The 26,290-nt window shown below is 45.4% G+C and overlaps 1 protein-coding gene and 1 long non-coding RNA gene across 2 annotated transcripts in view; one reads left to right on the forward strand and one right to left on the reverse strand.

Annotated features, from left to right (window-relative positions):
• The window catches only part of LOC140850455 (uncharacterized), a 68,382-nt gene that overhangs the window by 8,520 nt on the left and 33,572 nt on the right, over positions 1-26,290 (reverse strand). The window lies entirely within an intron of this gene.
• On the forward strand, positions 6,119-26,203 carry FAM89A (family with sequence similarity 89 member A). Its single transcript, XM_037017102.2, has 2 exons — positions 6,119-6,442; positions 25,089-26,203. Exons 1-2 carry the CDS (start codon positions 6,167-6,169, stop codon positions 25,350-25,352), a joined length of 540 nt encoding a protein of 179 aa, XP_036872997.1. The 5' UTR covers positions 6,119-6,166; the 3' UTR covers positions 25,353-26,203.

Here is a 26,290-nt window from a genome sequence, read left to right on the forward strand (position 1 = left end):
GAAAGGCAGGAATAATTTTTGTTTTAGAGCCATTAGTAGCAGAGAGTCCTTATCGGGAGGGAAGAGCACCTATACCCAAAGATACATGGTACACAGATGGCTCCAGCCATGGGCAGCCCACAAAATGGAGGGCTGTAGCTTTCCATCCTAAGACTGAGACAATGTGGATGGAAGATGCTGAGGAGAAGAGCAGCCAATGGGCAGAGCTGTGGGCAGTGTGGCTTGTGATCACACAGGAGCCCTCCCCAATAGTTGTCTATACTGACAGCTGGGCCATCTATTGAGGTTTGACCCTGTGGCTACCGACATGGTACCATGCCAACTGGTTGGCTGGTCACTGACCCCTTTGGGGGCAAGAATTGTGGTAGGACTTATGGGCCTGTGGTCAGACTAAAATAATTACAGTATACCATGTGACAGGTCATTTGCCACTGGCATCCCCAGGAAACGATAAGCATATGAATCGGCCTAGGTCACAGGCTAGGAAAGCCTGCTTCTGATGTGGTCCAGTGGTTACATCAACATTTGTTGCATGCGGGGCAGAAGATAATGTGGGTTGTAGTCTATCAGTGGGGCTTGCCTTTGACCTTTGAAGAAGTCAGCAGAATCTGGGAGGAGTGCATTGTATGCTTTAAAAAAACTTACACAGAGTCCCACAGTAACATGGGACAATAGCTAAGGGACCAATGCCCCTCATCAGGTGACAGATAGAGTGTATTGGGCCTCTGCCCATGTCAGAAGGGAACCAATATGTCATGACTTGTGTGGACACAGCTACTGGACTTTTGGTTGCTTTTCCTGCATGTTGTGCAGACCAGCAAATGACCAAAAGAGGCCTGGAGTGTTTCTTTGCAGCCAATGGCCAACTGTACCTAATTGAGAGTGATCAAGGCATCCATTTTACTGGACATTCACTATAAGAATGGGTGCAACCATTAGGGATAAAGTGGAAGTGTCACCTTATAATCCTACCAGAGCAGACAAGACGGAGAAGTACAATGGTGTGTTAAAATCTGGCATGAAGTCAGACACCTATAGTCTACAGGGATGGTCAGTCTGCTTATGGACAGTGCTTTGGAATTTGAATGAAAAGCCCCAGAAAGGGGCATTGAGCCCATAGACATGATGACATATGTTGTTGCCTCCCCTATACAGCTGCTAGAACAAACCAAGGAGAAGTTGTTGAAGCTGGGGTTTGGCCACCAGAATAATACCTTGCTACCAGGACTGACTGCATTAAATCCTGGAGACTCCATTCAGTGGACATTGCCTTGTATGTTTTGATACATTGACCATTGGTGGCTGGCGCTTCTGGCACCTTCAGGACAAGACCTGGAAACTGGCCCCCTGTGTGTTCCTGGAGTAACAGCAGAGTGGCCTCAAAGATCACAGTTGTGTACCCTAAATGGCCAGAAGGTAAGAGCATCTTACCAAGAAGTTTTATCTTTAAAGCCAGTGCGTGCACCTCCAGTAACAGTATATATGGACCCCTCAGTAACCCCCACAGGGAGAGAGGTAAAGATACAGTATACTAGACCTGGACAGGACCCCCTTCCTGCCACAGTCCTATCACAGGGCCACTCTCTTGCATGCATCCTACCTGATGGACAAGATTTGCCTATGTTGGTGTCACTAAAACATGTGTCTTATTGCCCTTAAGGTTAATCTCTGCTAATGTCTGGATTGGGCACACACCCCAGCAAAAATTGCTGCTTGCAGGGTGTGCACAGAAAGTGTGAATCATGAACTCATCTGAGTAGAACTGTTTTGAATACAGCTAGAATGACCACTTGGGGGCAATCCCCTCAGGTGAGATGTCTCTCAACCACTCTCCCTGCCTCTAATCTCCACCTCCACTCCCAGTTTATTAGACAAACAATGGCAGAATCTCTCCACCCCTCATACTGTTGCTTTAAAAAGCTCAACGGCTTCCCATTGACTAAGCAACAGAGCCCAAACTTGACAGCATGCAATTTGAAACTCTCCTCAGTCTGATGTGGAGGCCATTTTTCCAGCATCTCTGTCTCCTGATTTCCCAAATTCAACCCACTTTCAACTAACTAGGACTCTTCCCATCCCTCTGGACTCTTCCTTCACTTACCCCAAATCTAATTACCCTCTAAGCCCAACTGAAGGGAACACATTTCTGTTGCAGGGGCCAAGGGCAGGCTGCCTCCAAATGTGTCACTTTGGCATGTGGACTATTTTCAGTTGAAGGCAGTTGAGACCCTGTAGGCTCAAGAGAAGCTTTTACTCCTTTCTTGACTACCTAGAAGAATCTAAATTGGGGTCTTCCCTCAAACAAGGGTTATTACCAGAGATAAACTGTATCTGAGCTACCCTGTATCTGTAGAGCAGGGCAAACATTTGATAACCAAGCATCTGCTCTTCTTACTGCCATCCTCACCTTTGAAGACCTCGCCCCTGTCCTGTCCCTTAGCTGAAGATGGCACAGACACCTTATCTTTCTGTCTTGAACCTCTCATGTATGTGAGTTTTCCATTTGTATATTAAATTTGATTTTCTCCTGTTAATCTGTTTCACATCAGTTTAATTCTTAGACCAAAGAAAATAAGCTAGAAGGTTTGAGGGAAGTTTTCCCTCTCAACACTGTTAGGCTTCTTCTCAGCGCAACAAGGACTCCTGCTCTGCTGGAATTGCCACAGTGTTTGATTTCTGTTTCTGTTTCAATGTGATCTATTTCAATGTGATCAACATTGATCTATTTCAATGTGGATGGGAAATGGTGTGCAGTTATGATTTGAACCTCGTCTGTCTTTGTGCTCATCACAGAGGCTTGGCACTGTGGTTCACAGGTAGTAGGTACTCACTCAACAAGGTATGTCTAGTGATACACTTCTTATTTTAAATTTTTGTATCACAAGGTGTCTAGCACTGCACCGGGTGCTAGAGAAGCTACCAAAAACAAAATAAAACAAACAACAACAAAAATGCCCTTATCTCTTACTGAATAAACCTAAATAATGTTAAGATGACAAAGCAACAATTTAAAAACTTTATAAAGGAGCCTATGATTAAATGTATTTGCTAAATATTTATGCCAAATCATTTGCACAATTGCTGTCAAAGTATTCTCATTTTTGGTCCTGCAACAAGTGAAAAATGACTACTGTGGACAAGATGGTAAGATTCTCTCTGGTTAGTGTAAGGTTGAAGGCACTGGGGCGAGGAGTGAGCACGTCAAACACTGATCACGTGCCAAAGTCCCCGGCTGCTGCCCCCTCCCAACCTGAAAAATGTGCCTTAAGCTAGCCAATCCTCGCGCTCCCCCTACCTTCTTTAAAAACTGCTGCCTGGCCTGCTGAATGCGGCTTCCCCAGCCTCCGTTTCCATAGACTAGGGAACCTCGCCTGGGGGCATTCAAATAAACTGCCTGGCCCTTTGTTGCCTCTCTTCGCCTGCTTATTTTGACTAAAATTTATCTTACAGTTAGCAGTAGTTCAGATCACCAGCTATGAAAAGAAAGCCTAATTGGACTTCTAATGTGTTTTTCAGGTTCTTTTTATTCTATCAACAACCTGTTACTAAACTTTTATAACTATACGTAAAAAAGCACAAAAAGATTGCAATCGCACTCCAGAGGTGGGCGAGAGATTAGTGGAAGGACAGGACGGAGGGAGATGAGAATGCCTTTGGGGAGTCTTTGCAAACACAGCGAGTTCATAGTGAGATTCTGGCTGAAAAAGCTGGGAAACATCACTTTAGATTCATTGAGTCTCAACAGGTGTAAGCAACTTTGAGATCTGAGCTCCAAGCCTTGATCTACAAAGTCTAACAAGAGATGTGAACAGAGCACTGGATTAGAAGTCTGTATTTTCTCACTTCCAAGATCCTGTGAACAACAAAACCAAACCAAACAGGGATAAAAGAAAAAAAAAAAACGGGGCTGATTTAGCTGCCTAGGTGATGGCCGGGGCTTTAAGGTCAGAACCTTGGTGTTTCAGAATTAAATTCAAGCAAAGAGCATAGATTTGAAAAAGTTACTTATTACCTCATTCCTGTTACAAGCACAAACCTTAAAAGATTCCCCTCACATACTGGCCTTTGAATAAGCAGTCACTGACTTACATTCCCATGGGTATCAAAATATTTGGTAGGCTCCTGTATGATGTTTTGGGTTTCTGCAAATAAAGTCTTAACAAATACCACAAAAATTGTGCAGAAATTTCTTTTCATACTGGTATGTATTCACTGATACAAAAGGGACTATGTCAGTAACTCCCCCCATCGAGTATGTACCAGAACACAGAGCCTGCCTTCAGAATTGTGGGGCTGGCATCACTGAAGCTGTCTGTTATGTTCTGGCACCAGGGACCTCATGTGGCAGTCTAGCTGGCCCTAACCCTCCTTCTTGCCTGTCGTCCCCAATCCTGTCATGTTTGTGCTTTAGAGATTTCAGTGCCCTCATGCTTTGAAATTCTTTCTTTTCTCCTTGCAACACTGCACACTGAACCTCCTACCATGAAACTTGAGTGATTCTGCCGGTACTGCAGGAGAGGCAGCAATGTGACACAGGAGATGAAAGGAATTCATGCTAGGGTGTGATCCAAGGATCAAAATGTTCCCACCCTTTCCTCTCCCTTACTCCCACACAAATTTGCAACTCTCAAGGACACCATTTAAATAGGCAAATGAATGAACACCTTAAATCCCGAAACGTGACTAGGTAATTAGTGGCAGGTGAGACTCAGTTTTGAGGTGGAAAGTTCTGGACAGTGCTGGGGTGGGAGCCTTTCTGATGCCCCAGTCACACTGCCTGCCCTGGGGCTTCTCCATGTCAGTCTTGCCCAGTGGCAATGGTCCAGCGGAGGACATCCGCCAGTATTAGAAACTGGTTCTGGGTGAGCGTTCTAGGCTGGTAGATAAAAGGGGAAAGTCCCAAGACGTGGGGACCTCTTTTATACTGGGGGTAGCGCTGAGGCACTGAGAGCGCTTTGAAATTATGATCCTATTGAATGTACTTGGAACTAAATCCTTTTTTAAAACTGAAACCAATCAATCATCTGTGGGCACTAATGTTGTCCACTCTCTATATAGCCTGCATTGGGTTTCACTCTGTGGTGGGGCTGTTTGCAGTCAGGGCTTACTTCCTCACCTTTCCCGTTTCTAACCTGTTATAACTGTCATTTCCATTCTTTGTAGGAGTAGAGCCTGTTTCTTTTACTCTTCGAGTCTTGAGTGTTTAATTTTTGTCTCAGAGTTGATGGATCTTTTCCGAGATTTAATCGTTCTCTAGACTTTCCAAACACTTCCATTTAGACTACTCTTGTGTTCACTTCCAGGCTGAAAGATATATTTGTTCACGTTTTGAGGTCGACCTGGCGCTCCTTTTGGTTGCTGGCGGTAAGGCTGGACACTGTCACTTGCTAAGAAAGCAAGTGCTCCCCTGGAAGGAATGCAGGACTCCCGGGCCTGGGTATCCCCGCCCTCCAGGCGGCGAGCTGATCTAACTGGAGGCGGTGACGCCGTGCCCGGAGCGCGGCCTCCGCCCTCCGGTCAGCCCGGACCCCGCCGCTGGGTGCTGGCCTCTGGGGACGGTGACCGCGGGAGGGATCGAGCACTGCCGGACCTTCTCTCCGATGTCCCAACGCCCTGAGCGGGAGCCTCTGTATCCCAACCCCCTACCGGCGGTCCTCTTCGAGGTCGCGTGTGGAGTGGGGTCTCCTCGGTAATCAGAAGCAGTTCATAGAGCTGGTCGGGAACCCACGTCTCCCGGAGCGCGGCAGCCAACGCAGCGTAGCGTCAGGCGAGGAGTGCATTCAGGTGAGGGAGGAGTTCCCGGAGGGGCTGGAGGCGGGCGGGGACTGGGGGTTGGTGAGCGCAAGGGGATTGGCTGGAGGGTGGGCCCGGCCCGCCCCCGCCCACGTGGGTGGGCGCAGGAGGGGTGGGGCTGGACAGGAGTCCGGAGGCCGGGCCGGGGGCCGGAGGTTAGCCGGGCCCGGGCGTGGCCGCGGGAGCTGGGAGGTCAAGGGCAAAAGGGCAGGGCTGGAGAAGGGCCGGGATATTGGGGCGCCAGTGGGCGTGGGCGCGGATGCAGGGAGGGGCGCTGGGCGGAGCGGGGCAGGGAGGGGAAGTGGGTGAGGCGCCGCCGGGAAGAGGGCGGGCCGGGAAGCCTCTGGGCGGCGGCGGCGGCGGGGAAGGAGCTATGAGTGGGGCCGGAGCCGCGGCGGGCGCGGTCCGGGGGCTGCGGGTGGACGGGCTGCCGCCGCTGCCCAAGAGCCTGAGCGGCCTGCTGCACTCGGCTTCAGGCGGCGGCGCGTCGGGGGGCTGGCGGCGCCTGGAGCGGCTGTACGCGCAGAAGTCGCGCATCCACGAGGAGCTGAGCCGCGGGAGCGCGGGCAGCGGCGGGGCCCGGACCGTATCGCTGCCCGCCAAGCCTCCCAACTTGGACGCCGCGCTGGCCTTGCTCCGGAAGGAGATGGTAAAGGGGGCGCCGTGGGCCGGTTGAGGTTCTCCCTTGGGAAGTTTGCTGGAACCGCGCTGTGCTCCGCAAGTCCGCGCACCTCCCACCCCCATCCCGGCTGCCTTGCCCCAGGCGCCGTGACAGGGGCGGTCCTCAGCTTCCCCCTTTGGCTTGTCCTTCCTGTGCCCACCTCTGGACCCTCACTCAGGGAGAATCCCCACTTTAAAAAGGCAGACTTGGGGACCAGGCGCCCCCAGTCTGGCCCCGGGTGGCTCGGAAACTTGGGCGGCGGGAGGTGAAGTTCGCGCTTTGTCTCTGGGAGTTGGTGGCAGCTTTGTCCACCCACCCCCGGATCAGGAACAGACTATATTGCGGCCGAGGGGTTCAGAGCTGTGTGCGATTGGGTTTTCCTTCCCTGCAGAGGACAGTTTTTGTCCTCGCGACTGTAGACAGCGGATTAGAGCAACTCTGGCTTTCCCCCGCGCCCGGGCCTGCGCGGGTAGAATCCGATTAGTGGGGGATGGCTCCGCCCTGGGTGGCAGACAAGGCGAGAGCAAGCCCAGACCTCTCAGCGCCGTGCAGCAGATACCCTCAACCCGCGTAAGCATTAGAGGGGGCGTTGTCCTCCCCGTCTGGGTGAGTCACGGGTGGGTTCTTAGCGTTGGGTCTGGGATCCAAACAATGGGGCTTAGTTTTCCTCAGCCCTTTGGGAAGCATATTAGATGTTTGTGGGCCAGGGCACATGGTTTGGGGTCATGCCAGAGGGTAAGGGCAGGGATATAGAGATCAGTGAGTCTCCTGCTTTCTCTCTAGGCTTAGGCCACAAGAAAACTGGAAAACTACTTTTTAAACGTTCTGCTGACCCCTATCTACTGTCCCTCTCTGCTTATTTCTGCCCTTTCCTTTCCCCTGCAGTTTCTTTCCCTCTCCTACTACTGCTGAGTGCTTTTGAGACAGGAACCATGGGCTTAGGCAGAATAGGGTGAGGGCCTCCGGAAAAAGCAAGGCAGGGTAATTACAGTCAGAGCAGTGTAACTACATGCAAGGAAATCCCGTACCAAAACTCTCTGTTAAACTTTAAGCTTCTAGAGTCATTCTTCAGTGAGATCAGTCGATATTGGCCAGATAAAGGAAAGTAGCCCATGTTTTTATTATGCTAATTGTTTGTAATTGTGTGTAAGATTCCCTCCAGGAGCTCTGTCCTGTCACTGCTTCTTATCAATAAAAGCCTCTCCCTGGCTCTCCTACCTTGAGTGTTTGCCAAGTTCATTCTTTGACTCTCTAAACAAGAACCGCAGCATCACTTTTATTAAGGAAACCTAATATCTGAAAGCTGCTTTTTTCCTAGAAATAAATTTGAAGAAAATTTAAATATGCATCTATTATATTAAGATATTCTTTAGGAAAATTCAATTTATCTGTCTTTTAAAAAATCTATTCTGAAAACTAAGACTTAATTAAATCTAGAAAAGCAGACTTAACATTTTTTAATCAGTTAGATATTGTCTTCCCACTCTGTAGCTGGCATTGAAATTGTGATTTCCAATTCTTTTTGAAAAAATTTTTAAGCTTCTTACAGAAGGTCTTAAATTCCATGCCAACCGTTTTCTTAATACACATTGACAACAGCATTGCACAGCTGGTGAGCTTTGTTTTAATTAGATAAATCTATGCCTTGTGTGTGAAATGTCTAAACTAGCATGTAGCATAAATAGGTGAAATAGAAAGATTCTTCTTGGGTTAAGTTTCATGCTGGAAGAGAGACAGGAAATACTCAGAGCCACAGTCCTACTCTGAAACTCTGGTTTATAAACATGCTCTGGAGTCTCACTAAGACAGGGACCGTGGGTGTAGTCAGAGTAGGGTGAGGGCCTCCAGAAAAAGCAAGGCAGGATATTTACAGTCAGAGCAATGTAACAATGTGCAAAGAAGTCCCTATTGAAACTCTCTCTTAAGCATTATGTAAAGTCAAGGTGACATTAATTCTCTAGGGTAAAGATACCAGACTAGGAATATAGACATCTTTAGTGAGGTAAGTTAAAGCTCAAAAGGCCAGGAGCAACTTGGCCTGGAATATTTGAGTCTTTGCAAATAAAGAAGGGTATCTCAGCACAACCCATGACTTCACTGTAAACAGCCCTAGCACAGAGACAACAACCCAGCCCACCTTGGGGGCAGGGCAGGTGGTACAAGTCTGCACCCCTAGCCCTTACCCACATTCCTGAAAATCCTCAGCCAACTGTAAATCCCCTAGATAACGAGCTACCCCGGGCTCTCTTATCTCCTCCTGGCATAAGCCAGGAGCTCTGTCCTTTGACTGTGTAAATAAAAGCCTTTCCCTGGCTCTCCTACCTTGAGTGTTTGCTAAGTTCATTCTTCCACTCCTCAAACAAGAACCCGGGCATCATTGCTGTGGTGGCCTAGGAGTCAGCTTGCCATTCCCCAAAGTATTTTTCCAGATCCCTTCTGGTGCTACTGAAGTATAGCCACAACCTTATAATTAACTATGCCTTGGACCAGAGCTCTCTGTAAGCCTATCAGAAGCCCAAAGAAAACAAACAGCCATTTTTGGTCTGGTTGGTGTTTAGCTGAGATAAAGATAAGATAGGGTGATAGGATTTAACAAGTCCCTTTCGAGAAATGTCACAAGTTCTTAAAAAGGTACTCTGGGTCATTTGGCTTTTTGAGAGATATACTAACCTGGGGCAGTGGGGTTCATTCCTGAATTACCTGCAGAATAGTTTGTGTTGATGTATTTAATGTAAAGGCCTGAGGTCAGATCTGTGTCAAGGGACATAACTAGAAGTCATGGCAGAATGTGATTAACCCCATTTTTAAAAAGTCCTGTGCAAGCAGAGAAACAGCGCCAACTTCCAACAGCAGTGGTGTGGAAGGCCTCCAAAGGCAAATAGGATTTTAACAAGGGCAGAGGGCCACAGGAGAGCCAAAGCTGAACTGTGAGTGCTCCTATTGGAATAGTTCAAGGGGGTGGCCATTAAAACCAGGGTTGGGGTGTGGTGACTGGGAAAGTGGGTCGAGGGTGGTACAGTAGGCCTCAGGTAGCAAAGGAAAGATTTTAGCAGGTTAATAGCACGGAACTGGACTTGGAGGAATTAATTTGGGAGCAGGGTATAGGAGATAGAGCAGGACACAGGAGATGCTAGGGATGGAGGACCAGAGGCAAGAGCCTCCACTGGGTGGGGCCAGGGAATGTGAAATAGGAATCAAATGGGAGACATATCTGAAGCAGAATCTGCAGGCATGGCTGGTGAGTTGGAGAAGCTTCCCTGGTGGAAAGGAATCAGAGATGACTTACGCTTTTTTATGGGAAGTGCAGCTAAGCAAAATAATTAAAAGTTATAGTTCCAGCACCTAGAGTGAATCACTCTTAGTGTTTTGGGATATCTCCTTGTAGACACAATGTAAATGCTTTCTATACATCATCTTATAACTTCTCCATGAGATACATATTCAAAGTCTGTATTTTCAATAACACCACCCCCCTAAGGTCACAAATTGAACCATATGTGTGTCCAGCTCCAAAGCCCCATCTAACCATTGCATTCTACTGGTTGCATGCATGTGTACACACTCTCACAGATCACATGATTTGCTTTTTGGGAGGCACATATTGCAAACATTTTCCTAGTGAATATATATTATAATGTCTTCAATAACTGCATAGTACGCCATTATATGGGAGTCATAACCTTGATGTAATCCATCACTGGGAAAGTGGGGTTCCTTACAGTAGTAGGAGAGTCAGGATGAGTGGCTGCTTTGAGGGGAATGTGGTTTGCGATTACATCAGTGGAAGGGTATGTTAAACATTCCAAAATGAGGAGCTGGAGGCTGGAAAAGAGATTTTGGCCTGTAGATAAGTGAACAAGGATGGGGAGGATGGTGTCCCAGGTGAGTGGGGGCAGGGTCCTGTCCCATGGTTGGTGACACCCTGCTGTGCCCTGAGTATCATGGTTTCCACTCCAGGCTTCATTCCTGTTCTAGTAAGCCCTCTGAAACTCTGGACCTCAGTGAGTCCCTGTCCCCTCCCCACAGAGACCCATTTGGAAAACTGTGAGGGTCACACAGATAGTTATTGCTCTGCAGACCTGTAAAGGTCTTTTAAGACAAGCTGCATTTGTTGAATTTTTTTTTAAAAGATCAGAGAATATTTTAAAATACATTCAACCAGTGTTTACTGGGTGTATGTTAGGTATAAAGTACTCTGGAGATGTAAGGATGAATTGAAACTATTAAGGATGTTATACCATCTGGTAGGTAGATGTGGGCATCTTTATAGCAATATGGTTACTGTAGTTTAGATCACTTCTCGTTTTTAATGATCAGAGACTCCGTATTACTAATAGAAACTCAATTTTAATTAGCTCTTGGAAAAGAGAATCTTGTTAAAGGGCTGGATGAATCCAGAGACATACTAGAATTGGCTGATGGGTAACGCAGGATGTTTGTCCCTCCCACCCCATGGTGTTTTTCCTGTATTGTGGAACATGGCTGCTGACAGTGTCCACACACTCAACTTCACACATGCTTCTTCATTCCAATTTGTAAACTGTGGAAGAACACCAGTGGGCCCAGTTTGGGTAGTCTGATCAGCCTGGGCTACCTAGTAGTGACCAGTGACAGGGTCATATTTTTCCATGAGGTGGCCATGAAGATGGGCTGGGGAGCCAGGGGTTCCCCAAAGAAAGAACAGCCTGCAGAAATGGAGCAGGGAGCTGCTGGACAGCCAATTGTGGGTTTAGCCAATATTAGGTCTCTCCACACAGCTCTTTCTATATAAAAATACTTTGCCCTGAAGGGCTGCACAGTTGGAAAGAATTCTATCTGCTAAGCTGACAGGCTAGCTCTGCTTACTAGATCTCATTGGCATTTCAAATCCTTGAATGTGGTTGGAGGATACCCTTGACTCTCAGTGTCTGCTGGGGACCCTGGCATATATCTTTCTTTGAAGATTTCTACTAAGACCATCCTCCCAATAGCTCTGTGAGGTTGACTCATTAAGCTTAGATACCCTAGAGTCACATGAAAGTGTAGAGACAAAAAAAGCCTCAGACATGGGGGCAGGAGATTTTGAGGGGCAGGGCATTCTTGGGCTCTGCTTCTCAAACCATTGGCAGCAAGTTCTTGTAGCTTTACCCCTGAACCTCTTAGCCTTTTATTTATTTTTTCTTCAAAGTACAAAACAGTTCTTTTCATCACCCACAGGTGCATGGGTGGGGAATCCTTCACACAGACCCTTTAAGTTCCTGAACTGCAGTGGTTTGAGTGAAGAATTTAATGTGATTTAAAAAAAGTTTGATTCTGAGACCAACAACACCTGCCATTCCCATATTTTAGTTGAGACAACTAAATGCCTGATGAGATAGCCCAGTGAATTGTACTCCAGCAGACATGCATTAGCTCAAAAAGCTCAGATCCTAGTGGAATTCAGTTCTTTATCCTACTCATGAAACCAAGGAGAGGAGGTTTTAGTTTTTAAAAGGGTTTATGGTAAAGGTCCAGTCTCAAGTCAGGCCTATGAAATGCCCTTGGGAAAGAGACCACTTGCTCCCAAAGCAGAGTTCCTGATAGTTAATTGACCAGAAGAGAAGGGGTATCTGATGGCCTTTAATACTCTTTTGTTTTCACTGCTTTTCCCACCAACATGAATTATCATGGTGTTCCCCAAAGGATGGACTGCCAGCCCAGAATCCCATAGACTGTGTGCTGAAAGGCAAATTCCTGAGCTTCTTCCTATACCTGGAGAATCAGATTCTGGGAGAAGGTAGAATCTGCATTTTTAAAAGCTTGCTAAGCGTTGGGAAGCTCATGAACCAGGTGTCAGGAGCTGGAATTACTGTTGGCAAATCGTGGTATAATTTAGGCACACCACTTCAGGCTATTTTAGGCTTTAGATTCCCTGTGGGAAAAATGAAAATTAAATGCCAGAAAGGATCTTTTTGGCTATAGGAGTATAATTCTTTTGCCCTTACACCTTTATGGGTCTTCATGGTGCCTACAGAAGACATTTGCTCTGTCATAAAAATAATGTGGGCACAAGTCCAGGGCCTACCTATTGCACTGTGTGTGGTGTTCCTGAGGCCACTTGCACAACTCTTCCTGGTGGTTATAAATCCACTTAATGCAAAGAATTGGAAGCAGAAAAGGAAGAATGGTACAAGTTTGTTGTTGGATTCCATCAAAAATTGGGCTGTCTGCAATAGTTGTTGAAAACTTTTAGGCCATAATTACCCTGTACAGTATTTGTCTCCATCCCAGTAGCTACCCAATAAAAGTAAAAACTAAGAAAGTGTGTGTGTGTGCACGCATGCATGTGTAATAGTTTCTGCATGTGACAGCTTGCTTTTGTCTGGGGTGGGCAGTAGGGCAGGCAGGAGGATCACTGGCCTGGTTTCATTCACTTTTGACATTCTAAGTGAGGTTCTGCTTAAGTCCCAAGATGAAGATGCAAAGGATTGGAAGGTATTTTTTCATACCACTTTAAACTTTTATCTATTACTCTACTTACCAGTGTAGACTATAAATTAATATTTTTCCTAACTTACAATTATCTTATAAATAGCACAGCCCTTCTGCTTTGCCCCCCCTCCTCTAGTTAAAGGCATTTGTCTGTTCAATGTGCTTGTCAGAGTGCCCCAATTGTGGGTACTTTGACCACCTCTTCATTTGCAGAGGACCTCAGATGGGCATGTGCCCAGGCATTTCAGCATCTCACTTCAGCCATCAGTGTCATGTGCTGATCTGAGCCCTGGTCTGGCGTTGATATAGCTCTTGGAGGCCATGTGAGCAGAGATGTCCAGAGAGCTGTAAGCCTGTGCAGCTCACTCCCACGAGGTGGAGCAGGTGGAGGCTTTGTGGTCATGCTCCTGGAATGCCTACCTACACTCCACAGAGACTTCAGACCTCAGTTTGAAATGCTAAATTTTTCACAGTCCTGTGTAGGAAATCCTACAGACAGACCACAGAGTCCATGAGCAGGAAACCAGCCTGGAGATTGTCTGTGGCAGATGTTCAACCCCTCTTGCCCATTGTCATTTTCCAGAGCCTTGACCTCCCATTCATGTCATTCCTTGCCCACGTGATCCAGATGTTTCCAAGTGATAGGTAGGCAGGGCTCATAAAGGTTGCTGCTACTTCCCTGTGGCTCATTCTCCCACAGTCCCTTGATACAGATGTTCATATTCCCGCAGGAACTTTGGAGGCAGAAAACCCTTAGCGCTGCTGTAAGAACCCTTACAGTTCAGAAGTTCATTAAGTCATGTAGCCGTTTCACTTTTTATGAGCACTTTATGTTCACTTCCATGATTGGCTCTAAAAGCTATGCTTGGCCAAGTTTTGCAGGTGCAAGAATCCTGTCGTCAAGGATTCTGGGAGGAAGGTGCTGTCATTGACTGGAGGAGGTGAAGACGGGAGCACCCCTGTCTGACCAGTGTCTAACCCTGGGTAACCTCTTTCTTGGCCTGGAGAGGCTGGGCCGAGGAAGATTACTGAACACATGAAGAAGCTAGAGAACGTGGAAAGAGGGTGTTTGGTGTATTCTTAGGGTGTTGACTGTACTTAGAATTGGAGATAAAATAGCTAAAGTTTAGTGCAGTTACAGCAATATGGCAAGGTGTTTAATATCCCCTATAACCACAGATACGCCAATTAAAACAATAAGGTGTCATGTATTACTTGAGAGACTAGCAAACACTGTAGAGAATGGGCATAGTAATGCTGAGGGTTTGGGGACCTAAACACTTTAAAAACAGAATGGAGAGAACGACTTCCTTTAGCTTTTTATGTCAGTATTCTGAAAAATACTAGATGCTAATCTGAAATGAAGGTTTCTCTGTCATGTATGGAATCAGTTTTCTGATGTTGGCTTCAGATTTTCTTCCTTAACTGCATCTGCTTTTGCAGAGAGGAAATTTCAGTTCATTGGATATCATTCAAGAAAACAAGCTAACTTTCCTATGTGTGGTGCGTTCCAGCATGTCATCAGTAGATCAGATTTTCCCTCTGTTCCTGTCTCATTTTCAGCATCTGCAGCAACCATGTCAGCATTCATCATTTTGGGTGATGAACTTTAGATCTTGGGTACAAATCCAGTGGTCTGCAGTCCCAGTACTGGGGAGGAATTGATTGAAAGGAAGGCCTCCTTTTCCCCTTCTCCACCTCCCCTGCAATTAATTTCACTTTTATAAGTTTATCATATAGAAATAGTCACACAAGTGAAAAACACTACGTGTAAATGGGTATGTATTGGAGTGGTGTGTAATAGTGTTATATAATAATACATAATAGTGATAGAATACTATATAATTGTTGAAAAGAATGTGGTAACTGTATATGGACATAGGTATTTACACTCTGAAAAAATAAGTTACATCATCCACCACATCAACAAAAAGGAAAAAAACCACATGATCATCTTCATAGATGTTGAAAAAGCATTTGACAAAATTCAACATCCATTCATGATAAAAACTCAACAAAATGGGTATAGAGAGCAAGTACCTCAACATAATAAAGGCCATATATGATAAACCCACAGCCAACATCATACTTAACAGTGAGAAGCTGAAAGCTTTTCATCTAAGATCAGGAACAAGACAGGGATGCCCACTCTCCCCGCTGTTACTCAACATAGTACTGGAGGTCCTAGCCACAGCAATTAGCCAAAACAAATAAATACAAGGAATCCAGATTGGTAAAGAGGAAGTCAAACTCACTATTTGCAGATGACATGATATTGTACATAAAAAACCCTAAAGACTCCACTCCAAAACTACTAGAACTAATATCAGAATTGAGCAAAGTTGCAGGATACAAAATTAATACACAGAAATCTCCTGCTTTCCTATACACTAACAATGAACTAACAGAGAAATCAGGAAAACAACTCCGTTCACAACTGCATCAAAAAGAATAAAATACCTAGGAATAAACCTAATCAAGGAAGTGAAAGACCTGTACCCTGAAAACTACAAGACACTCCTAAGAGAAATTAAAGAGGACACTAACAAATGGAAACTCATCCCAACCTCTTGTCTAGGAAGCATTAATATTGTCAAACTGGCCATCCTGCGTAAAGCAATCTACAGACTCAATGCAATGCCTATCAAAATTACCAACAGCATTCTTCAATGAACTGGAACAAATAGTTCAAAAATTCATATGGAACCACCAAAGACCCCGAATAGCCAAAGCAATCCTGAGAAGGAAGAATAAAGGGGGGGAGGGATCTTATTCCCCAACTTCAAGCTCTACTACAAAGCCACAGTAATCAAGACAATTTGGTACTGGCACAAGAACAGAGCCACAGACCAGTGGAACAGATTAGAGACTCCAGACATTAACCCAAACATACATGGTCAATTAATACACAATAAAGGAGCCATGGGCATACAATGGGGAAATGACAGCCCCTTCAACAGCTGGTGTTGGCAAAACTGGAAAGCTACATGTAAGAGAATGAAACTGGATCACTGTCTAACCCCATACACAAAAGTAAATTTGAAATGGATCAAAGACCTGAATGTAAGTCATGAAACCATAAAAGTCTTAGAAAAAAACATAGGCAAAAATCTCTTGGACATAAACATGAGTGACTTCTTCATGAACATATCTCCCCGGGCAAGGGAAACAAAAGCAAAAATGAACAGGTGGGACTATATCAAGCTGAAAAGCTTCTGTACAGCAAAGGACACCACCAATAGAACAAAAAGGCATCCTATAGTATGGGAGAAAATATTCATAAATGACATCTGATAAAGTGTTGACATCCAAAATATATAAAGAGCTCACACACCTCAACAAACAAAAAGGAAATAATCCAATTAAAAAATGGGCAGAAGAGCTGAACAGACACTTCTCCAAAGAGGAAATTCAGATGGCCAACAGACACATGAAAAGATGCTCCACATTGCTAATCATCAGAGAAATGCAAATTAAAACCGCAATGAGATATCACCTCACACCAGTAAGGATCGCCACCATCCAAAAGACAGACAACAACAAATGTTGGTGAGGCTGTGGAGAAAGGGGAACGCTCCTACACTGCTGGTGGGAATGTAAATTAGTTCAACCATTGTGGAAAGCAGTATGGACGTTCCTGAAAAACCTCCAAATAGAAATACCATTTGACCCAGGAATTCCACTCCAAGGAATTTACCCTAAGAATGCAGCAGCCCAGTTTGAAAAAGACAGATGCACCCCTATGTTTATCACAGCACTATTTACAATAGCAAAGAAATGGAAGCAGCCTAAGTATCCATCAGTAGATGAATGGATAAAAAAATGTGGTACATATACACAATGGAATATTCAGCCATAAGAAGAAAACAAATCCTACCATTTGCAACAACATGGATGGAGCTAGAGGGTATTATGCTCAGTGAAATAAACCAGGTGGAGAAAGACAAGTACCAAATGATTTCACTTATGTGGAGTATAAGAACAAAGATAAAACTGAAGGAACAAAACAGCAGCAGAAACACAGAACCCAAGAATGGACTAACAGTTACCAAAGGGAAAGGGACTGGGGAGGATGGGTGGGAAGGGAGGGAGGGGGAAAAGGGGGCATTATGATTAGCATGTATAATGTGTGTGAGGGCACGGGGAGGCCTGTGCAACACAGAGAAGACAAGTAGTGATTCTACAGCATCTTACTACGCTGATGGACAGTCAGTGTAATGGGGTTTGTGGTAATGGGCCTAGTAACATAATGTTCCTCATGTAATTTTAGATTAATGATACCAAAATAATAAAAGTTAGAGTACACATATACCCTTGCATCTGTGGTAGGTAACTGTAGCTAGAAAACAAATCCGATATGCTCATGTCTTCCGGGATGTATGCTAAACTGCTAAAAGTAGATACTTCCAAACAGTGGCTCTTGAAGAGTGATCTGGGGACATCTAGCAATTCCCAGATCCTTTTGGGGTCCCTCATTATGTGGTGGTCATGTTGACAAGTGTGATTTTTTTCAAATATTACCTGAGGAAACAGATCAATATTTGAAGGATATGCATAATTTCAGTGCATCAGTTTTCCACATTTTTCATATAACTAATGCTTGACATTACAAAATCATGCCTGATTAAAAGAGGCATTCAAAATCCAAGACTGATGGATTTTTATGTAACAGAGTATGAAAGGTTCATTGGCATAGTTTTCAGTTCCACACTACTGCCATCCAAAGGATAGTGTCATACAGGAATATCCAGTTATCTGAAAGGCTGTTAGCATAACTGTGTGAGGCCAGATTTTTGTCATTTACTTCAACTATCACAACATGTCACAAAGGATCAAATGCTGAAGGAGATAAGCCTCATATTAAAAAGATTTATAAAATATTACTGTGCATAAAAATGTTAATTATGTTAACACATAGGGGAGATACAGTTGACCCTTGAAGAACACAGGTTTGAACTACATGGATCCACTTATATGTGGATTTTTTTCAACAAATACATTGGAAAATATTTTGGAGAATTTTAAAAGACATTTTCTCTTGCTTCCTTGATTGTAAGAAAACAGTATATAATACATACAACATTGAAATTACATGTTGACCATTTACATTATTAGTAAAGCTTCCAGTCAACAGTGGGCTACTAGTAGTTAAGTTTTTGGGGGAATCAAAGTTATATATGGCTTTTTGACCATCCCAACCATGTTGTTCAAGGGTCAACTGAATTATTTTTAAGTGGATCAGTATTAAAATTTCTCACTTTTAATTTCCTGTACACAGTAAATGTTAATAGGTATAACCCATATAAGCAAGAGCACTTTGGGACCCTCAATAATTTTTAAGAGTATAAAGGGGTTCGGGAAGGGAAGATGGGGAGGGAGGGAGAAGGGAATTGTGGGGTATCATGATTGGTGCACATGGTGTGTGTGTGTGGGGTCACGGGGAAGACAGTGTAGCTCAGAGAAGACAAATAGGGACTCTGTGGCATCTTACTACACTGATGGACAGTGACTGCAATGAGGTATGGGGGGGACATGAAAATATGGGTGAATGTAATAACCACATTAATTTTCTTATGAAACTTTTTCATAAGAGTGTATCAATGATACCTTAATTTTTTAAAAAAGTATAAAGGGGGTCCCAAGACCAAAATATTTGAGAATTGCTGCTTCTGAACATGAAATTAAGGAAGACTGCTTCATATAATTATAAGTCATTGGATTTTTAATATAATTAGATTGTTTTAGTTTTAAAATTGGGAAAAAGGTAAAGAAATGTTCAAAGACATTTCTTAAGGGAGAAATAGTCGATTGCTTTTCTTCATCTATGCCTGGGACAGAACAAGAGGAAATGGGCTAAATTGATACTAAAATTAGGTTAGAGTGAAACCACAGTGTCCCTGGGAGAAGTGGGTTATGTTGCACATAGGGGTATGCCAGTGTGGATGCTCTCAGTTGTAAGCAGAAAACCCAACTTAACCTGCCTTCTTGTATAGAGGAAGTTGGGGGGAAAGTGAGGAGGTTGGGCAGAGGTTGGGTACAGCTTAACCAGGTGCATGCAACCTGGCATTAACAACAGATGAGGCTGATCGAACTGTTGAAGTGCTTTTTCTGCCCCGAGGAGGAGAATGTGGAGGAGCCACATGACGGATGGGCTGCCTGCTTAGCGAACACAGAATCACAGCCTACGGTGAACTCCGAGGTCCTGCCCAGCATCTGTCAGGCTCAGGAGCTGCTTTCTGACCAGGTCAATACTGATGGAGTCTTTCTCTTTGGTTTTCCTTTTCCAAACAGTGTGTAGGTCAGTGTCCTGTCAACACATCCTTTATTTGGAAATCAGGTTACAATCCATTAAGTTGCTGTCTTTTTTTTTTTTTTTTCATTACATCTTGTCCTGCAGATACATACTAGATGATCAGATTTGGGGCATTTATGCCGGCTTTTCTAAAATAAATTTACAAGCCACCCTTATGTGTGTACTCATTCATTACTTTTCAAAAAGATGTTTGAAAGTTATCTCATTGTGAGTTAGTACATACTCAGTAGAACGTCTAGAGAAAAGACAGAAATCACCTGTGACCCAGCAGCTTGCTATTCTAGAGCTGACCTTATGGCACCTTTCCAGTTGGCTGTGTGGCAGTAGTACAAGCTAATGGTCACAGCCCAGGGTTGACATTCCATAGCCTGGTGGTGTCTCTCCACTCTGCCCTGCCCCAGTGGTTCTCTCTGTCAAGGCCTTCACCTTCCAGTGCCCCTGTCTTGTCATCTTACCAGAATCAACATCCCCCTCACAGAGCAAGGATGAGGATTACAACATTGTGTATCACTGAGATTCTCTTCCCCACAGTCAGTCCCTGCAAGTGAATGAGTTAGCTGGTTCAAAGTTACGTGATGTTTTAAGGTTGTTGATAGACATTGGCAGTTAGTCTCTCAGAAAGGTTTTACAAGCATGAGATCCTACCAGCAGCATGCGTCCATTATACACTTTCTTTTTATTAAGACTTGTTAAAATGAAGAGCATCATGCTTCTTGGGAGAAACTTACAGAAGGCTAAATAGCCAGCCCACTTACCAGGAGAAGGTTCTGCTACTGGACATTCCTCCAGTCAGAAGCTTGCACATGGGTGAGCATGTTAGTATAAAGGGAGATCCTACTGAACCTGCTGTTTTGTAACTGGAACTTTTGTGCTTAATTGTATACACTTGTTCTACTGTACAGAGCTGATCATTCTTTTAAACAACTGCCTGGTGTTTACATATGACCATACCACCAATTTTTAAACCAAGTTCCCATCATTCATTGTGTTTCAATCTAAACTTGTATATAGCAGGCTTTTTCTGCATCAATTCAAGTGTGACTGCCTGAGACTAACCCATGTCAGCTCCCTGACCTGCTTCCCAGGCTGCACCCTTAGACCTGGCCCATGTATGGAGGCAAGCACAAATAAGAGTATTTTGTCTTCTTTTTGTTCTTTTCTCCTCATTGAAGTATTTGGGAAGTATTTCCTTTAATGTTTGTTAAACATACTAGTAATTACCCCAACTTTTAGTTTCTTAAAACAGACTATTTCTCTTAGTTTTTAATTTCCCTTGTTTCTCTTGTTTTTAATGATGCTGTTTTGACTCAAAAATTTTTCCTTTTTAGGTTCCTTTCATCTTTCAAGTCTTGTGCCTTAATCGTACTATTTCTCAGTAATTTGTTAAAGGTTAAAAAGAACTGCCTCCTGATTGCACCCCCCAAAGATAGGTAGAGACTTAGTGACCCGGAAACCAGCTGGGGGCCATTACCCTGCAGAGGCACATTCATGTGGCCAATCCATTGTGCATTTTTAAAATAATTTCTAGGGTATTTCAGATTGTTTGGCCCCATTACTAGAGATAATAATGGATTGGTGAGCCACCTGTGTGAGCAGTGGAGGGGGTGCAGGGAGCTCTGAGCATGGGAAAAGAGAAGAAAATGATCAGGAAGGAAGCCTGAACAGAGAGAAGGGAATCACATTAGCAGTTTAAAGCAATGGAAACTCATTGATTGTTTGGAGGTTTAGAATAAGGGCTACAAATTACAGAGTCTTAAAATTCTGTATTTATCTTAAATGAGCCTACCTGCATTTTTTTAAAAGTGTGCTTTCAAAAGAGAGCTGTTGTATTTTTTGAATCCATCTGTGAAGTAGATCAGTGGTCCTTCAGGATCATGCGCAGACACATCCTCAGACAATAGGCTTCTCAGGCTTGTAGTGTGGGAGTGGGGAACAGTGGAGGGAAGTTACGGGGCTTGCCAAAAGCATCCCCCCTTTCCTCTGGAAGGGTGAGAAGCTCATGCTTATGGGTGATTAAATCCTGTGCCCCCACACAGTGCTGCAATTTGATTTTGTTGGGTGGTCCTTCTGCCCACTACCTGCATTTCCCGGCCTCCATGCCTTCAGTAGGAGAGACTGAATTCTGGGACTGCCTGCCATGAGTAGCTCTCCCAGGTGCAGGCTCAGCCCTAGAAGGCCCACTCAGGTGGGGAATCTTGCTGTTGTGCCTTTGGCTCCTGTCAGATGGGCAGTGAGTTTGATGCTGTGGCAAGGACCATGTGGCCTGAGGCTTTCCTGGGGCACCACAGGGTGCTATAGGCACAAAGGGTGGCCTGCTCAGCCCTGCCACCTCTGTAGCAAGGGGCCTACTGACCCCAGTCCTGCTGCAGCCGGATGTTCTCTGGGAGGGTATGTTAGAGGCATTTCCACTGAGCCAGAGTATCCGAGTGTCTGCTCTGCAGGGCTCTGCTGGGTGCTGAAAGGGAGCTGGGTCACTGCATATGGACTTGTCCTACATGAGGAGGAAGAAGGCCCTTGTGCACACCTCTGGTATGAAGTAGAGAATCGTAAATGCTACAGAGAGGCAGACAAGGCAAGGGAGAAGAGGGGAGCATGTGTGGCTGAGCCAGTCCACATCTAGAGAGTGGGGGAGAAAGTGGCAACAGCCAGGTGAGCAGGGAGACTTCAAGAGATGCAGGATGGAGTGGGGACAGTCTGATGAAGGGGCATTAACCTGACTTTTGCATGACATGCAGGTAGGGTACAACAGATACAAACCAGATTATGGAATTCTGCCTCAGGATTTTCAGTGTACCTCCAGAAAATTTAAGTGAAAGTGTTTAAATCACCACAGCTGAGGGAGAGGTGTCCTGGCTGGGAGGCTAGGTTTGTTCATGTAGCGACTTATCTCCTGTCCTCTCAGCTAATTCAGAGGATTCCTGGTAAGTCAGAAGTTTAGTTCCTGAAGAAAAAGGCACTGAGAAGCTGGGATGTGTGTAGGCATGTGTGTGCATGTGTGTGTCAAATCCCTATTAAATTAGCCCACAAGCCAGGCATCTGTTCAGCTGTCTAATAGGTGTGTGCAGGATGGTGTTGTATTTCGATGGGTCAGACCTTTGTTTCTAGGCCAATGTTCCACCTGATGGCTAGTCAGCTTTGTGAGTCATCTGGCTGCTGCACTGCAGAGGGTCCAGGACATCATCCGACTCCCAGCCTGGTGTGTGTCCCAGGCAGGCCTGGAATACACTGGAAATGGCAGCTAAAGAGAAAAACCTCGAACCACTGGTCTTTGGGTAGCTCTGGGTTGTGGGGAGCCAGAGCCCCTGAACCAGGCAGGGGTTGTAGAGCAGTCAAGCCCAGGCCCCTGTGGTCACGTGCACCCACCTGCAACTTGCCCAGTAACGTCAGACCTGGTACAATAGTATGTTGCTCCCTGCTACCTTTTCCATTAGTCATTTCTGGGATGAGAAACAGCATCTTGGGAAGACCCAACCCGACAGGTATCAGAGTGACTCTAGGAGGGTGTAACTTTGTTACAAGTTTATATTCCTTGTATTAAATCCTAGAAAAGTGAGGTCAGTAGATACATGTGAATTTTCCAAGTGGGAATCTTATCATTTGGTTATTGTGTTCAGATACAGATACTGCAGAACAACCTTGGAAACACCAGGAGCAAGTCCAGAGGACAAGTGGTTAGTGGCCAGAACATCATCACAAATAATTGAAGGACCTAATTATTGCAGAAGACAAATAGCTTTTCTCAGGAGTGGGTGTGGGATGAAAATTATCTTCAAATATGTAAAAGATAGTTAAGAAATATTTGCATGCAGAATGGTTGCACCTAGCATTCCTGGGACCTACAGGCTGGGAGATTATAAGGAATAATTATGTCTGAAAATGAATGAACTGGTTTGGAAAGTTGTCCTTTTAGGAGGCTGCAGTAACACCTACAAGACATTTCCCTGTGGAGCCTACAGATACCTCTCTGCCCCTCATGAAGCCAGTTGGTTGGTTAATTTGCATCTTGCTTGACTGCTCTGGCAGCATTTCTGCCAGGTGATGCTTGCTTAGCACTCAGGATTGAATGGGGCAGGCAAAACGTGGCAGCACAGGGCACTGCTGTTTCCAGATGCCCTGCTGTCCCATAGTCCTGTACCTGCCCTCCCTTTCCCAGGTGAGGTTCTGCAGATGAGCAGCATGGAGAAGGAGGACTATGACAACAATGACAGCTGCTGCTCTTTCTCCAAGGTGACCAGTTTGTCCATGGCTTCCCAGATAGTGAGTAGCCAAGCCAGCCTTTGAACATGGGCAGGCAGGGAGGCCCCAGAGCCTGCACTTTTTATTCCATGCTCTTCTGTCTGGGTGACCTGAAATTCAGTGCTCACAGGAGAGTAAGTATTAAGTGGTCCCAGGAAGGCAGATATTTGTGTTGAGAACACTGGTTCTTCACTGGAACTGGACATCAGAATCATCTGGGTAACTTTAAACACCAGTGTCAGGGACCCATTCTTTCTCCTGATACACATATGCTCTAATCAGGAAAAAGTGACAGAGTCTGACCCTAGAATGTGGCCTCTCTTGGTTTGCCCATGGCTTACCTGTTCAAGATGCCACTGAGCCAGGACTGCCCTCTCAGAACAGCCCAGGAAACTATCTCCCAGGTGCTTGCCATTCATTTAGGACAAAGAAGCAGTGGTTGGCTACATGGAGTCACAAGGTGTTTGAGTGTGACCCAGTCTAAATCCCTCCTTCTGCAGACAGGTTGAGGGCAAGGACCTCCACAAAGCCATTGAAAGTGGCAGAGCTGCACCTGGAGGCCATACCTTGACTTGTGGTGAGGTCTTTTCTTCCTAGAAAAGCTTGTAGGAGTTCCAGGTAGAAGGAATTCTAGAATAGTGGGGGAGTTAGTACAGAAACCACAGAACTTGCCCCTCTGAAAGTCTTCTCTCGAGCGTCTTAGCAAAAAATGTTAACTTTGACCTGGGTGCCCACCCACTGACTCAGAATCTGCCTGCTTAGCAAAATCCCCAGGTGATTCTCCTGCACATGAAAGTGTAAGACACATCATCTAGGCTGCATTTCCCAGGGGATTAACCTTTTTTCTTTGGGATTGATGAGAGCAATGCATTTCTGGTCCTGACTATGCTCTTTTCCCTGGGAGGCACTGTGGGGAAGGGAGAAGCCTGAAGATAAATAGATAAATAACTTTTAAATGTTCTTCTTTCATCACTTGTGAAATAGCTCCCAGAAGAATGTGGGGAGGCCCCGTGTCTTCCTAGACTTGTTCAGTCACCTGCTCTGGAGAGTGATCCCACAACCATTTTTGGGTAAGACTGCATCTCTCTGGAGGAGACGGGGTCTGACCACTTCTGTTGAGAGCTGGAGGCTGAGCTGGTCAGAGTGGTTGCTCCAGTGCCAGCTTGTGACCCTGACTGGTGAGTCACTATCAGTGCCAGGGGAACTCTGTTGCCCCAGGGAGTGAGGAAGATTGTAGGAGCAGTGAAGGTACATGTCAGTCTTCTCTGAAGCTGATGATAGCAAGAGGAAATGTCACACTTGTATCTTGGCATCCGAAGTGAAGCTGGCTGGGGCTACATAATGCATGACGCTGTTGCCTTGCAGGGTGTGCCGGAGTGCTGGGGTACATTTTGCAGGCCAGGGCCTGCTGCCCCACAGGTGTGATCTCTCCCTGACATGCTGAGTATGTATGAGGTGTGGGCATCCCACAATTAAGGATTTCTCCAAACTGGAAACCCCCAGCATTCAAGTGATGCTCTGAGTCGTTCACTGTGTGGAAACACTGCTGGCATGGGCAGGTTCTGGCTGAGTATTCAACTAAAATTAGACTCAAGTGCTGACTTCTTGTTTCTGTCTCCCCACTTTTCCTTCAAGGTTGGCCTTCGACAGCTGGACATGTCCTTGCTCTGCCAGCTGTACAGCCTCTACGAGTCCATTCAGGAATATAAGGGAGCGTGCCAGGCAGCCTCCAGCCCAGACTGCACTTACACTCTGGAGAATGGCTTCTTTGATGATGAGGAGGAATACTTCCAGGCTCAGAACTCCTTGCATGATAGGAGGGACCGAGGCCCTCCCAGGGACCTGTCACTGCCTGTCTCGTGCCTCTCCAGCAGTGACCGGATTCTGGAGTCCATCTGAAAGATCTCAGGAGGGAGGCCGCTGTTCCCAGCAGGCATTCTGTCAGCATTTGCTTCTCCTCTTGCAAGAAAGCTCCTCTGCTTCTCCACAGTGGGCAGTCCTCAGGCTCGTGCAACCAGTGTGGCCAGTTTAATTTGGAGCAGGGAGAGTTCCAGGGACACATGGTGGGGGTCTGTTCATGTTTGCATGACCAGAGATTCTGCTTAGGTGGCCTGGAGGTACTCACATCCTTGCCACCCTGGTGCTGAGGCCCGCCTGCCAAGGCTTCCAAGTGAGAATATAACAAGGACCCCCAGAGCCCTCTGTGGGCATGTGGTATGAACCTGCTTCTGGCTCATGATTGCCATGCAGCTGGCAGGCACTTGCATGCTCAGTGCCACAGGGTCCGCCTCCCGTGTGCAGTGCACTCACACTGCTGTTTCACTGCCCCCCTTCTGCAGGCTGTTCTGCGGCCCTGCTGTTCCATGAGCTTTCCATCTCTTGGTTAAGCTTTATTTATTTGTAAGCTGCGTTACTAACTGGCCAGTGACTCAGTGAAAGCTTTTTTTTTTTTTAACCAAAAATGTAAGCATTTCAGGTCACAGCAATCAGTTGCATTCTCTAAGTCTGTCAAGTGGGGTTATCATCATTCTTTGGCCATCAGATACAGGGGGAAGAAAGTATAGGAAGGGATGTTGCATAGGGAAAAAAAACTGGGGCGGATAATGTTTTGTATCAATCACTCACTGTAGGATGGCAAACATTTTTGTTTTAAAAAATACTGACTGTAAACTAGTAGGTTAGAAAACTAACCTGCCTCTTCCACTCAAAACAGTTATCACCTTAAGCCTTAATATATTTATTAAATTCAACCTGACTCCTTGCTTTCATATTTCTATAATGTACGGTGTTGTCATTGATTCAACTAACAGTTACTGAGCACTTTTCTGGGTCATATT

Source organism: Manis javanica, chromosome 7 (assembly GCF_040802235.1).
Source record: "Manis javanica isolate MJ-LG chromosome 7, MJ_LKY, whole genome shotgun sequence".
NCBI classification, from domain to species: Eukaryota; Metazoa; Chordata; class Mammalia; order Pholidota; family Manidae; genus Manis; species Manis javanica.